The sequence below is a fragment of the Artemia sp. Qi Xiang Cuo genome, chromosome 3, assembly GCF_049724085.1.
Source record: "Artemia sp. Qi Xiang Cuo chromosome 3, ASM4972408v1, whole genome shotgun sequence".
NCBI lineage: Eukaryota > Metazoa > Arthropoda > Branchiopoda > Anostraca > Artemiidae > Artemia > Artemia sp. Qi Xiang Cuo.
Genome location: NC_142796.1, coordinates 53,971,950 through 53,987,460, shown reverse-complemented (window position 1 = coordinate 53,987,460; position 15,511 = coordinate 53,971,950). Strand labels below are relative to the sequence as shown.

The 15,511-nt window shown below is 35.0% G+C and overlaps 1 protein-coding gene across 1 annotated transcript in view; it reads right to left on the bottom strand.

The window, feature by feature from the left end:
- Positions 1-15,511, bottom strand: part of Dcr-1 (Endoribonuclease Dcr-1) — a 73,987-nt gene that overhangs the window by 35,415 nt on the left and 23,061 nt on the right. The window contains exons 2-3 of the mRNA XM_089086152.1: positions 13,233-14,383; positions 434-2,955 (exon numbers count right to left, since the gene is read on the bottom strand). Coding sequence (XP_088942278.1) covers positions 434-2,955; positions 13,233-14,382 — 3,672 coding nt within the window. The 5' untranslated portion in view covers position 14,383. The remainder of the gene's footprint in view (positions 1-433; positions 2,956-13,232; positions 14,384-15,511) is intronic.

The following is a 15,511-nucleotide window of genomic DNA, read 5'->3' as shown; positions in this document are numbered from 1 at the left end:
TACTAGTTTTGACGATTTTACTGAGTTTTTATGCAGTTTTGTGCCAATTTTGGTGCAGTTTTACTAATTTTCATGCATTTTCCCCAGTTTTATGACAATCATAACATACTTAATATTGATAACAAAGCCAGTAAAACTGACAATTTCATAGAGTTCCAACTACCTGATTAAATATTGAAACCGATCAAGCTGAATTTACTTATTGTACCAATTTACTTATATGTACAGCTGGTTTAGCCTGGAGTAGCAGTAGTAGCAACTCAGTTTTCTGTGAGGAGGCCTTTTTTATGAGAAAATACCAGTGAAGTCTTTTTTTTTTTATTGGTTTTTGTTTTATTTTTTTAAGGTCATTAGGCTTTAAGGTCATAAGGTCATTAGATCTTTTGTTTAGATTACTTCATTAAATAATAAGAATAATTTAAGCTGAACTTACTTTTTCAGGAGGTTCCCAACACGAGACATCTACTTTCGGAGCTCCAATATTGTCTCCAATGCCACTGATTGGAACATCCCATCCCTTTCCATCACTGCCTTCAAACCCACTGTCGCCAAGTCCATCAATCATAGTTAAATTAGCTAACTTGAGATCTTCTAGGAAATAGCCTTCTTCTAAAAGAAGCTTATACTCTTCCGATTCAGCTGGGATATTTTCGGCCATTTCAGGATTCCACATCCCTATTCCATCAACAGAGTCCTGGCTGTCTTCTTGTTTCTCTTCCATTTTCTCATCTTTTTCTTCGACCGTGTCCAAGACCGAGGCTGCAGTATCTGAACCCGCTCCATTCAAATCGGTTTTGTCTTTCTTCTTCCATGTAAACTGGAGTTCTCCCCATTCATCAACAATTCGGGTCCCTATCCCAACACTTTGACAAAAATCTTCGGCAACGAGTAAACCATTCAGTCTGTACAAAATACTTGGCAGGCATACTGCTTGTCTCCACAAAGAAGAAGAGAAAGGATGAATAACACACAGTTCAGGCACAAGAATTTGCTTCTGCTGCAGCCCTTCCCTTTTAAGTCTTTTAGTCTCTTCACTGGACGTTGGGAGCAACACGCCTTTCCTATTCAAGTACCTTGGAGTAAGAAAGTTCAATCTACTTGACGAGTGATCGACATCTAAAAGTGGTTGCCGCAAATTCTGAATTTTTATACCATATTTTTTATAATAATATTCCCGGAATGTTTTATAGTTATCATCTGGGAATTCAGAAAGTGGATTCAAGTCAGAACATATTTCTGCGACGTAAAAGTACTGAGGACAAGTTTGATCTCTGTACCAACGATAAACAACTGCGTCGATGAAATCACCCTTATTAAATTGAAATCGTCGTCGCTCATAGTCACTCAGAAATCGAGGTTTAGACTCACTCTCTTGATTAATTCTGTACACAAAAGGGAAATCTAAGCAAGGATTCCCTGACACAATTCCAGAAAGAGGTACCACAAGGAGTTTATTTGGCACAGAGCCATTCAAATCAAAAAACATGGGGTATTTCTCAAGCTTAAGGACATTCCTGAACGTATACCTCTGAAACGTCATCAGCATTCTAAGCTGATGTTCATTTAGATAAATTTCTGTAGGCACATAAACCACTTTCAATTCAACTTCACCTGATCTAGTGAATACTGGAAATTGACAAGTTTTTTGAATGGGTTTGGATGTTAGAATACCAAAACCTTGAGAAGCCGTTTCTGGTTTGTATATCCTTCTTCCTCTTGTATTTTGAGCAGGAGTTAACGGCTCAACCATTGCCATTTTGAGCCAGTATAAGTAACTACGAACATTTGGTTGAGGTAGACAGTCCCTGAAAAAACTAGCAGTACTTTTGTAGTAATACTGGCGCCGCTTTGTCGTTCCTGGTCGGGGTGCTTCCTCATTTAAGTTAAGTTCTTCATCAAGATAGTCTATTTCATCAATTACATCAATATTAACAGTTTCTCTCGTAATAGGCTGAAAATTGTCATCAATTTCGTACATTTTATGCAAAGAATTACAGGCTTTTAATGCAGCAGCTTTCTTGGCTGAATTGTGCGTCTTCATCCACGGACCAACCACTTCATCACGGAGGGGAGAGTTTATAGGAAGCCTTAGCCTACATCGAACCTCTTTGGTTTTCAAATAATCGTACCGGGATTTTACTTTGATAAGAGTAGTGGAGTTTAAGCAGCATGACTCGAGGGATTCATTCGGACTTGCGGATGACATATCTGACACTTTTTCTTCAATAGTCCACAACGCAGTTAACCGTGTAAATATATCACTAGGTAGCTTAGCACAATATCGATTAATCAAATGAATTGCATCATCTGCAACAATCTTGGCACCATCTTCACCAAATGGTGCATACGGAGTTATAGGTGGATCCAAAATTTTTGATAAGACATCATCTTCATGACAGTAATCATCATTTGTGCATCGACGAATTAGCACTCTCTCTATGCTATGGTATTGAGCAAGCTGAGTCATGAACGTATGCGTTTCTTTATTTGAAGATATCACTAAGAAATGCGCATTAGTAGCCTTAGCTCTGGATTTGGAGCCAACGTAAGCACGATATGATTTCGGGACGTCAAATCTTATCACTAGATGACATGGCGGAAGTTCAACTTTTTCTTCCAACACTGCTGTCGCCACTAAAAGATTGCAGTCGCGATTTCTGAATTTCCGTAAGACGTCTTCTTGTTTTCGAGCTTCTGCCTCAAATTCCTTAGACCCTTCAACAGTATTATCTGAACCTACTATATATTGCGTTTGAATATAGTCTAGGCCAGGTTCACATCGAGCAGCATCTTTTATTATATTGTAGATAACTTTTGCTGAACACTTTTTATCAACAAATACTATTCCAAGAAAAGCATTAAAGTCTATTTGGTGGTATGGCTTAGGTGTCAGCCACTTGTTATTTCTCCGGCCAGTTGTTACATGAATATTTGGGTTGGTAGAAGCGGTACCGGCTGCAATATAAAAAGAGAAAAAAAATAATACAATGTAAATCAAAAAAGGATTACAAATATGTAGCATAACGAATAACGTAAATATAACCTACCATGTATACGTGAAGTAAAACAAGTAAATAAAATGATATAAAATCTAATTGAGAAATATAAGACACCTGTAATATCGCCGTGTCCAAAGCGAGAGGGCACAACAGTATTCCAGGCCTGCACCACCACACAGTCTTAGGTGGAGATATTAATGCATAGCTTAGATCATTTAACTATTCAATTACAAAAAAATTCTTTTCTATTCCTGTTATTAACAAGGTCTTAGTGTTATATTTTTACGTAATTTTACACATTGATTCACAGTTCTCTTTCTTTTACCCAGTTTACTACTAAGTAATGGTACTCTTTGTCTTTTGCTAAAGTAGTCCGGAAAGTTACAGTTTCTAGAGCTTCATCCAGATATATTTTTTCGCTCATTTTCTACTGGTTTCACACACGTTCCTCATTTTCAAATTTGGTACCCACGAAGTGCTAAAACTGCATGACGGCATATGGAGTTCCCGGATTTTGTTAATTTTGCTCAAGATATATTTGGTTGTATAAGTTTTTATTGACCCAACTTGAAGAATCAGGTTTCATTTTACTGTCATTGGTATGCAAAATTATAGGTTCTTCTTTATAATACACTCAAATAGACAGAATTTCACAATTGAAAACTTAAAAAACTTGCTTTTTCTGTTGTCTGAAATTAGGGAAAATAAGACATAAAATTTATCGTTTAGGGCAAGCTGTGTTTGCACCACTGCATATAAATAATAGACAGTATGATCTTTCCCTATCTCAACCATTATAAAAACCCAGACCGAGATGCAAGTGCTCCGGAGAACATTTCAACAACTATAAACATAAGCTATATTCAATTTTTCACGGTAGGCCTACAAGTCACGGACAAGTCAGGTTTCTCTTGAACGCCAAACTTGGCTTCAGCGTTGGAACACTAAATTTTGAAGAAACTAATTTTAAATTAATTTATTCCAATACATACATGAAAATCGGTAATTAGTAGTGCAATGTTATTATTAGATGTTTTTAGGAATTAAAAATAGGTTTCGAAGTCTCGAGTTGGTTTCAAAGGCATTTTGTGAAAGTTCCTGCAAAAATACGTGTTCCAGGGTAATTAAACTGCTGATGGCATATCAAATGAGAGGAGCTGTTTGTACGATCCATATTAAACTTAAGATCAGTAGAAATAGAAGCCTACAATAACTCAAACTCAAAACGACCAGAAATTATTATTAAAGAATGAAAAAGGAAAGGAGAATAATTTGTATGGCTGTAACACTGCATACAAATTTATATAAACGTATATATAGTCGGCTGTAATAATGCCAAAGGTAAATATAACATGGGTTTAAGAATGGAAAGAAAGACAAAAAATGAATTTACAACGATAATCAAGTTAAAAATAAGTTTTATTTGAACAATGCCATAACGGGATGATATTTGATTATGAAATTTGGCGCTTCGCATTGATATTTCAGTTCCAAAGTTTTATCAATTTTTTCTCAAAGAAAAATTACGTGGTGGGCATGAATGTAGACTTGCAGCTAAATTAAATATAGTCGATTCCTTTTATCACGTATATTTATTGATATTGGTTTGATTTTTATTGTCTGCAGCACTAAAGAGCTCATTAAGGATAATCAAACATAAGTTTTAAAAATGTCGCCCCTTTGTTCAAAAAAAGAGATAATCAAATATTTAAACTACTAAAACAATTAATTGCTAGTTGCTTATAGGTATTTCTCTCGATTTCCTGATTCTTAAATTTTTATTTCGTAATATGCAAGTGTTCACAAAAAAAAAATCCGGCTCACCAAATTTCTTTCTGCTTTCGCAATTACAAAAAATAGGCAACAAATTCGCACCATTTTTCAGTGACTGACAAATACATGCTAACCCGCTAATGTCAGAGTAAATGGGAGGAGCTGTTTGTACGCGCCGAGAATGAAGCGCTAAAAATCATCAGCTGTGACCTTACTATTATATTATCTATACGCAGTGGTTTGCACTAACGGCCATTTAGAAAGCAATCAACTAAAGCTTAACATTATTTTTGAAGATTTAAGCGATAAAATATATTAGTATCTGTTAACAGCTATACATACGGGCAATTACCTAAAATATAATCAAACATCCCAAAGTGATAAGAAAAACGGCAAATCAAAAAAGCAATCAATAACACTACAAAAACGTCCCAACAGTCAAAAAGAAGGTCCTAACCCAGTATATAGGGAATGTGCATATAAAATACCAGTACCTGTACCCGGTACCAGGGAAATGACTTCTTCTGAACAAAAACATTCTGATTTTGATTATGCAATGTTTAACGGTTTATGTTCTCTGTGCAGTTTTTGTTAAGTTATTTTATGTAGTTCTATGGTTTTTATATTACAATGTAACACAATAATTTTGCTATACTTTGATAGCTGAAATACAGCTTCATCCATGTGTCAAACTATATGTTTCAAATTTGCTTCATTTATTTATTTATTAATTCAGAACAAATGAGAATATGGAAGAATTTTTTTTTTTTTTTTTTTTTTTTTTTTTTTTTTTTTTTTTTTAGCAACTTTGAACAACTTTTTAAGAAGAAGTCAAAGCAACACCACAAATTTTGACTCGGCGAATGGAAAGGTCTGAAACTATTCTACTCAACAACATTAGTACCTTTTTTTCAGTGAAAGTTATGAAGATATATTTCTCACAAAAGCCCAATGGGCCATGGATAATACAAATACATTAAAATGTAAAAACATAATAATAAGTTCAAGCACTTTTGAAAATAACACTGCGATAGAAAACCCTCCCTATGTCTCATCCCCACACTCACAAAATTTCCCCAATTTCTAATATCCACTTTGCAAATACGTTCTATTTTATTTTCTAAACACCTTCTATCCATGGCATCCCTCCCAAAAGTTTCCCTTCTAAGTACCTTCAGTTCTTCAAAATAACACATAAAATGTTCTAAATCTTCAGACTCCCCACACTTGGGACAAGAGAAGGGACCACTCCGTACCTTAACCCTCCCGAAATACTTTCTAGTCTCCCCAAGCGGCATAGAATTCCCCATTACTGGTAAGACCGAATTTAGAGTATCATTTTGGAGCCCAAATTTTAGATATATTTCTTCTCCCCAGGGTTTTGGGGACTAAAGATGAATTGAATTTGAACTGAAAATCAAGTATTTTGCAGTAGACATAAGACATGGCTAATCATAGGCAGCGCAATTGTAATCCCCCTAAGTAAAGAATGATGTTGGCACAATGTATTATTTATTTTCTGGTTTTGGCCAGGGCACTTCGTATCGAAGGAGTTGTCGTAGAGATTTCGAGAAGGGCTCATCCGATTGGAAATTGAAATGGCTAGTGCCCTTTTTAATAGTCGAAAGTGGTTGGAAGCCAACTAACACCCCTTCCACACCCACCATTTCCATAAACACATCCAATCAAAATTTTGAGATAGCTTTTTTTTTCAATGTAGTTGAAAATTCTGGAAATTAGGTCATTGAGGATGACAACCCCCTTAGAACCCTCAGGGCAAGGGTTGTAAGTTATACCCTGGGGCATATAAGGTTTTTATAGAAATTTTGTGGCAGAAACTGCAAAAAGGGCTCCTTTGATTGGAAATTGAAAGGGCTAGTGCCTTTTTTAATAACTGAAAGTGAACGGAGAGCAACCCTCTCACGCCCACCATTTTCCAAAACAAACTCAAAGTCTAGAGATAGCCCTTATGTTCAACGTAGTAGAGAGTTCTGGAAATTATGTATTTGAAGATGACAAACCCCCCTGAACCCCCAGGGTAAAGTTTGTAAGTTATACCCTGCGGACATTTAAGGATTTTATGGATAGAGCTCATAAGGTTTTTATGGCATGAGGCCCTTCAGAAGGGACCCATTCAATTGGAAATTGAGAGGGCTAGTGCCCTTTTTAATAATCAAAAGTGATTGGAGGGAAACTAACCCCCCTCTCATGCCCACCACCCTTTTCCCAAACACATCCAATCAAAACTTTCAGATAGCCATTTTGTTCAACGTAGATAAAAGTTCTAGAAATTAGGTCTTTGAGGATGAGAGTCTGCTCAGAGCCCTTAGGGCTAAGGTTGTAAGTTCTTATCTGGGGTTGTATAATGTTTTATTGAAAGCCTTGTCGTAGAGACTTGAAAAAGGGCTCATTCAATTGAAAATTCAAAGGACTATTGTCCTTTTTAATAGTCGAAAGTGATTGGAGGGCAACTAACCCCCCTCTAACGCCCACCATTTCCCCAAACACATACAATCGAAATTTTGAGATAGCCATCTTTGAGGATGACACCCCCCCCCAGAGCCCTCAGGGCAGGGGTTGTAAGTTATGCCCTGGGGGCATACAATGTTTTTATAAAAATCGTGGTCGTAAAATTTTCAAAAAGGGCTCATTCGATTGGAAACTGAAAGGGCTACTGCCCTTTCAATTTTTTAAGTAAAGGATTGTTGTTTAATTTCAGAATAGGCTCAGTCTTTCTCCCTGAAAAAGACTATGTCAATATAAAACAAACAAAAATTAATAAAAAAAAATTAACAAAAAATGAACCAGATAATTTATAATAATTAATAAGCATACAACTACGACAAATCAGTATCAATAATAAATGAAACCCAAAACCAACAGAAATTAAAATAAGTCAAAACTCAAAACGAACAGAAATTAATCTGAGTAGGGTTCTAAACCAAAGCCAGAATATCATTTGTACTTTACTGAAAAAAATTCTTTTAAATGTGTTCACTTTTATAACTTTAAGAAATCAAAAATTATTAAGATTTTAAAGAATAAATATCAGCATATGTATACTAAACTGACAATGCACATTTTTTTTCAGTAAAGTCATTTGAATTTTTACAATTCATTACAATTTTCACTGATACAAATCAGTATCAATAATAAATGAAACCCAAGACCAACAGAAATTAAAATAAGTCAAACTCAAAACGAGCAGAAATTAATCTGAATAGGGTTCTAAACCCTATGCTTTCTAAAAGCCAGAATATAATTTGTACTTTACAGAAAAAAAACTCTTTTAAATGTTTTCACTTTTATAACTTTAAGAAATCAAAAATTATTAATATTTCAAGGAATAAATATCAGCATATTTATATTAAACTGACAAAGCCCATTTTTTTCTGTAAATTCATTTGAATTTTTTTCAGTAAAATATATATTATATTCTGGCTTTTAGAAAGCATAGGGTTTAGAACCCAACTCAGATTTATTTCTGCTCGTTTTGAGTTTGACTTGTTTAAAATTTCTGTTTGTTTTGGGTTTCATTTATTTATTGATACTGATTTTTGGTTGTTGTATGCTTGGTAGATTATTTGATTCTATTTTTGTTCGTTTTTGGTTTAATGGAGTTCTTTACTTTTTTTTTGAAAAACTTATTTTGTGCAAAAAGTTTTTTTGAGTAGGCCTAATTGTAGAAAAAAGACAATACAGATAGTCCAAGTAATTGAGAGGCAAAAATGTTTAAACGGCACGGGTAAATGGTGGGAGTAAGTATGACTCTCTTATTGGACAAATACTTGTGTGTTAGTTTTTGGAAAGGCACACCTGCCTTAAGTCTCGGACAGGTTGACCAAGAATTTATAATTGACATAGGACCATTAGATTGCCTGGAATGAGAGGCAAACAAGGCACACCCACCTATGGTCTTAGAAAAGCTAACCAAGAATTTAGAATTGACACCATTAATTTGCTTGGAATAACAGGCACACTAATGTTTAAAGTCTTGTTCATCTTCCAAATAGTACCTATTCACTGCCCAAGCTCTGCCCTGCATTCTGAGCAAATTTCAATTTTTCACAAATTTTTGGGTCACTTGCCCGAGACTCTGGGCGGGTGGGCGCCCCCATATATTGTTCCAAGTTCCTCTCTCAATTTAGCACTTGTTCACGGATGCCCACCGTCACCAATCACATTCCAAATAGTATCTATTCAATGCCTCAGCTCAGTCCAGCATTCTGAGCAAATTCTATACATTCCAAGGAATTGTGACCTCACCTTGTCTTCTTGGCAAACCTGGATCTCTTGATCTTGTAGCACCTTTTCTACAGCTTTTCCAATCAATCCTGTTTCTACCCCTGGTCCAATGCCGTCATCGACCATGGATCGCCGTTCAAAAGATATCGCAAATACGCGCTTATGGCAAACTTAGATGAATACAGTATTTTTTTATTTAGCTCAACATCCCCAATAAGATACTCTGAAAGTTCCAATGTTACCCCTAGCAATTCCTGGGATATTGCAAATACATCCTTTTGACAATCTGGATACACATAGTACCTTTTTATTTAGTTTTACATCTCCTTTCAACTTTCCCTGACAAATACATAATTCAATACCCTATTCAGTTCCTGAGACATTGAATTTCAGCCATTTGGACAGCCTGGGTGCACTTAAACCCTTTTAATTTAGTTCAATAGTAGTAGCAGTAGAAATAGTTGTATCCCCGAAAGTTTCAACTTCATACCCTCAATCGTTCCTGAGATGTTGGCGATGCATCCTATTGACAACCAGCAGACACATAATGCCTTTTGATTTAGTTTTATAGCAACATAAAGTTTCCCTGAAAGTTTCTACTGAATACCTTATTCTGTTCCTGATATACTACATCTCTGCCATTTTCACGACCTGAATGTACTTAAAGTTGCTTGATTTAATTCCTTAGTAGCAATAGCTGCAGCAGTAATAGCAGTAATAGTCCTGAAAGTTTCAACTTAATATTCTCAGCCATTCCTGAGATATTGCTAATCCGCCTTTTCAACAGCCAGCATGCACCTAGTGCCTTTTCATTCAGTTCTACATACGCCTCAACTTTCTTCGAAAATTTCAACTTAATACCCTATTCAGTGCCTGAGATATTGCATCTCTGTCATTTTCGCAGCATGGAAGCACTTAAAATCTTTTTATTTAGTTCTATAGTAGCAGTAGTAGTAGTAACATCCCTGAGAATTTAAACTTAATATCCTCAGTCATCCCTGTAATATTTCTGATACACCCTTTTGACAACCTGCAGGCATATAGTGTGTTTAAACTTAGTCTCGCATTCCTACCAACTTTCCATGACAATTTGAATTTAATACCTTATTCCTGTCCTAATATATCCAGCCTATGCCATTTTAACAATCTGGATGCACTTAAATTATTCTGATTTAGTTCAAGTGTAGCAATAGTATCAGTAATATTAGAAGCCTTGAAGTTTTTACCTTCATACCCTAAGGCGTTGCTGGAAAATTCCTGATACACCCTTATGATAATCCACATGTACATAGTGTGTTTTAATGTAGTTCCACATCCCCCTCAATAACACTGCTGAAATTTAATACTTTAGTCTGTTCAATTTAATACTTTAGTCTGTTCCTGAGACATTGCTAATATGTTGTTTTGATAACCTGCATCCACTTAGTGTGCTTCATTTATTTTAAAGTCCCTCTTAATACTCGCAGAAAGTTCCACCTTATAGTCATTGTCTTGAACATCTGCCACAACATTCCCTGAAAATTAGTAGTAGTAGTAGTAATAATATGCACATAGTGCCTTTTGATTAGTTAAACATTTCAACGTGCCTTGAAAACCCAAAGCAGTTCCTGGGATATTCATGATATGTCCTTTTGAAAGCCTGCATGTCCATAATGTGCTTTGATTAATTTCAACATCCTCCTCAGCATTCCCTGCAAGTTTCACCTTAATATACGTAGCCCTAGTAGCAATAGTACTACTGGCAGTACTTCTACTAGAACTAGTATGCACATAGTGGCTTTTCATTAGTTCAACATCCCCCTCAACATCCCATGAAATTTTCTACTTAAAATCTTTGCAGTTCCTGAGATATTGCTCATACACTTTTTGACAGCTTGCATACACATTGCATGTTTTAATTTAATTCAACATCCCCCTCAATATTTCCTGTCAATTTCACCTTAATGTCATCAGCCTTAGTTTTAGTAGTATGAGTAGTGGTAGTTGCAGCAGTAATATTATGTATACAGTACCTTCTGGTTGGTTCAACATCCCTCTCAACATGCACTGAAAGTCTCAATTTACAACTCTAAGCTGTTCCTGGGATACACCCAATACATCCCTTTGGTAACCTGCATCCACATAGTATATTTTGATTTAGTTCAACATCCCCATAAACATTCTCTGAAAGTTTCACCTTATTACCCTTAGCCTCATAGTGGTAGTAGTTGCAGCATTAGCAGTAGCGGTAGCATGCGCATAGTACCAATTTGGTCAGTTCAACATCCCCCTGAACCTTGACTGAAAGTTTCAACTTGATACTGTAAGTTGTTCCTGAGATATTGTTGCTATGTCCTGTTAACAGCCTGTATGTACATAGCTTGTTTTGATTTAGTTCAATATCCCTACAAAGTTTCACATTAACACCCTTATCCTCAGTAATAGTAGTATTAGTAACAGTGGTAATAGCAATAACAATATGCACATAGGCTTAGTACCTTTTGGTTAGTTCAACATAAGTTTCAGCTTAATAATGAAAACTGTTCCTGAGAAATTGCTGATTTGCCCTTTGGACAACTTACAAGCATATAGTGTGTTTTGATCTAGTCAACATCCCCCTGAACATTCTCTGAAATTTTAGCCCTAATACCCTTAGCCTCAGTAGTGGTAACAGTCGTATCAGTATTAATAACAACAACAATAATCGCAAAATGCACATAGTGCCTTCTGGTAAATCCAAAATTCCCCTAAACATGTCCAGTGTGAACAAATTGCCTTTTGGTCAATTGAGCATCCTCCTCATCCTTCCCTGAAAGTTTCAAATTAATATCATTGCGGTTTTTGGGATATGCCCTCTTGACAACCTTTATGCATATTACGTATTCTGATATAATTCAACACTCACCTCAACCTTCCCTGAGAACTTGATCCCTTCCCTGAATAACCTTATCCTTTTTTGGACACCAAGAATCAAACATGCCCTCTTTCTCAGTAAAAAATATTATATGTAAGCAATGGATGAAATGCATAGCTTATAGTCCTTACCCTAAGAGTTGTTGGGGTCTTGTCATCGCCAGAGGCACAGTTATTAGACCTTTCAACTTTGCTGAATAAAATAGCTATATCAAAATTTTTATTACACGCCTTGCCCTGCAATCATTTTTCAAGCCTCAGAAAGGGCACTAGAGTTTTAAATTCCCAATCGAATTAGCCCCCTCCGAAATTTCTACAGCAACTGTTTACATACAAAGCGCCTTGGTGAAAAATAATAATAATACATAGTCTACTTTGTTCTTTACTTATGCAGTAGTATTTTGCTGCCTATGATTTGCCAAACTTTTATTAAATTCAATCAGTTGGTCATTCATATCATTATATTTGAAACAGTCAATTTAGTTTCATCAGTCCAACAGAATATGCGATATATTTTGAGTAAAACAATTTCTGTTTTAGATCCATTCCTTTCGAATGTATAGGAACCCAGTTTCCAATTCACCAATTCAAATATTAATTTAGCAAAATAAGATATCTTTATATTGCTTAAGAAATTGTTAACTGGTAATTTTAAAAGTTTTACTTAGGAAAGCTTTACAAAAGCAAATTCCCTTGCTTTTGTATGAAACATAATAAAGAGGAGAAGCATTGACAAAAAGTGTCAATTTAATTTGTTTTGTCAATTTGCATTAATTTGATGTTAATTTATTCAACCAAACTGAAAGCCACAAATGTCTAAGAAATAGTTTTTTCCTTTCTCGTAAACATGTATAGAATTTTGTTTCTTTTTGTTTCTTATTTTGTGATGTTATGATAAAGAAAAATACACCACTTGAAATATTTATTGTTTTCAGTGAAGTGCAAATGAAACTCTAGCCTTTTAATTAATTATAGTTGATATCAATTTTAAATTTGATTAAATCTTTCACTATAATTTCGATTTGTTTTCAAGTTCATTCATTGATTCACAGCAGTTTCTATTGGTTTCGGGTTTAAATTATTACATGACTTAATTTCTGCTAGATTTAGGTTTTAATATTGCTCTACACTTTTCTTTGGAAAAAATTTCTGTTTGGAAACTTTTTTATTGTAATTGATTTCCTTAAGCATAATTCCTTTCATGAAAAGCTCTTCGATCTTTCCAATAACTTTTTGATTTTTTGATTACTACAAAAAAAATCTTTGACATCTATGATACGTTCCTGATTGTGTAGGCTACTCCTAAGCTCATAAATAGCTTACCTCTACTTGTCTGGTGAGTCTTCATTCTTTCTTTTTGATCTGGCATTTTTTTCTGCACAGGAATACCATCCCTTCGAAATTGCTTTAAGATCTCTAAAAGTCTCAGAACCTTCTTTTTTGTATAGCCCTGAAGTCTCTCCCTTTCTGTATGACAGAAGAAAACTTGTTCACATTTAGCACGGATTTGTAGAACAACAGAAAACAAAGCTGAGAACAGCATGTAGTGGCGATCATAACAGGAGGTGTCTTTCAGCTTCTCTAATTGAATTAAATAATTTAAAGCTGCTTTATCAATACCCCAGGGCCCAAAATGCTCAAGAATGAATAGCAATTCATTTACAATTTTCAAAGGCATTTCAGTTGGATTTGGCAAGTTATTCATCATTTCTATCACCTCCTCGTCATCACCCAAATATTCCGTCATATCAAATCTATGATCCAGTAAAAAAAGCTTAAAGGATTCAATTAAACTTCTAATTTCTAATTCGAGTTCAGTTGGTACTTCACTTGAATCATACTCAACTACAAGTTCAACCGGTTCAGATCCATATTTGATCATACTCACAATATCACTAGCTGTTTCGCATCGAGCATACGCTGCTTGCTCTAATGCACAGATCTTTTCTGCAACTTTAGTAGGCTTTGTACCAGTTTTCACAATTGAAGTTGATAAACCAACAAAATGTGAGTTACATCGTTTTACTATAGCTAGTGCCTCACAATGTACAGCATTACTTAAAGCCAGATGTACATTATCAAATATAAGAAGGTTGATACTGTCAAGATTTATCCTGCTATGGAACTGGACAAAATCTTGAATCAACGCAACAACAACTTGAGGACCAGGTTGTGAAAGGACCTCACTAAATTCTGCTGCTTCCAATATTGACTGCCGCTTAAACTTTTCAATTAACTGCTCAACTGCATGTTCTGACTGCAACAATATTAAAGTGAATTTATTCTTATCAAGTTTCAATTCATGTATTTTCTCTTTAGTAAGTTGCATAGCAATAAATAAATTGCTTTCACTGTCACCTATACTTGCAATTATGTTTTCCTTGGCAGCTGCTTCAAATAATTGTGCATAGTGATTTTTTGGCGTAAATTTATCACGCGGGACGTCCCACTCTGGAACCACAGATCGATACATCCTGAAATAAAATATTACTTAAAAATACAAAAAAATCACAAAAAGTAAAAAAAAAAATGAAATCAAGATTCAAATTATAATACCTAGACCAAAGGGCATGTTTAAAATTTTCATAATCTTTATCCTAAGTCAGATCTTTACATTCTTTTTAATTACCTTAAATCGCATTGTCCAGCGAAATAAGGAAAAAATCCTGTAGAGTCACTGGTTGCTGGTCAGTGATGATGGGGAGCCATTGGTAATACAGACCTTTACCACCTTTAATGGTTTCCATGCGTCATACTTGTTTGTCAAATAAAAACAGACACTCAAGATAAGAAAAAAAACCCTGAAATTTAGAAGACAGAAAATAAGGGAGAAAAGATTAGGGGTAATTTTAAGCTTAAAGCTAAAAAATAATGACCAGTGTAGCACTGTCATAGTAAAAAATGTCCTAATCTTTATTTTCAGTATGAAGAATTATGAAGCTTGAATTCTGAAGCGTATAAAGATAAATTACAACAAAAGCAAGTTTTAAAACATGTGTGGATTTAGGAAAACGTAGGATTTTGCATACTAATGCGCATATTGAGACTACTGATCAATCAAATTGAACCCTTACCCCTCCTAGAATAATGGAGCCTAAAAATGAACTGTTTAATTTTTACAGACATCCTGTGGAAAGAATCACCCCCCCCCCATTTTTGGGCCATATCTGTGTGCACTTAAGTTTTTTCTCTGCTGTATAAATGTAAAACTGTTTAAAAAAACACAGCAGTGACAGTTTATATTTTCTGGATTGCATAAGGAATATATGAGGGTGAAAAGAGGATGTTCGGAAGCAAGAAAATCGTGCAAGCAAATAGCTTTTACTATTATTAGAGATGGTGGATGCAGTGATTATTTTAAAAGTGGATAGTCAAGGTACAGGGTTTTTTTTCTTTTTCTTTTTGAAGTTGAAAAAAGTATAGAAAGATAGAAAGAAAATTATGCAAACAATCTAGTATTACAATATTGGATCCCATTGTTATGAGAATAGTCAAGGATGGTTCTGAAACAAAAGTGCTCAGGAAGGCTGAGGTCGAATTGTTCTAGGATAGTCTTACGTACTCGTTGGCAAAAAACAGTAGGCTAAGCTGTTCAAAAAACG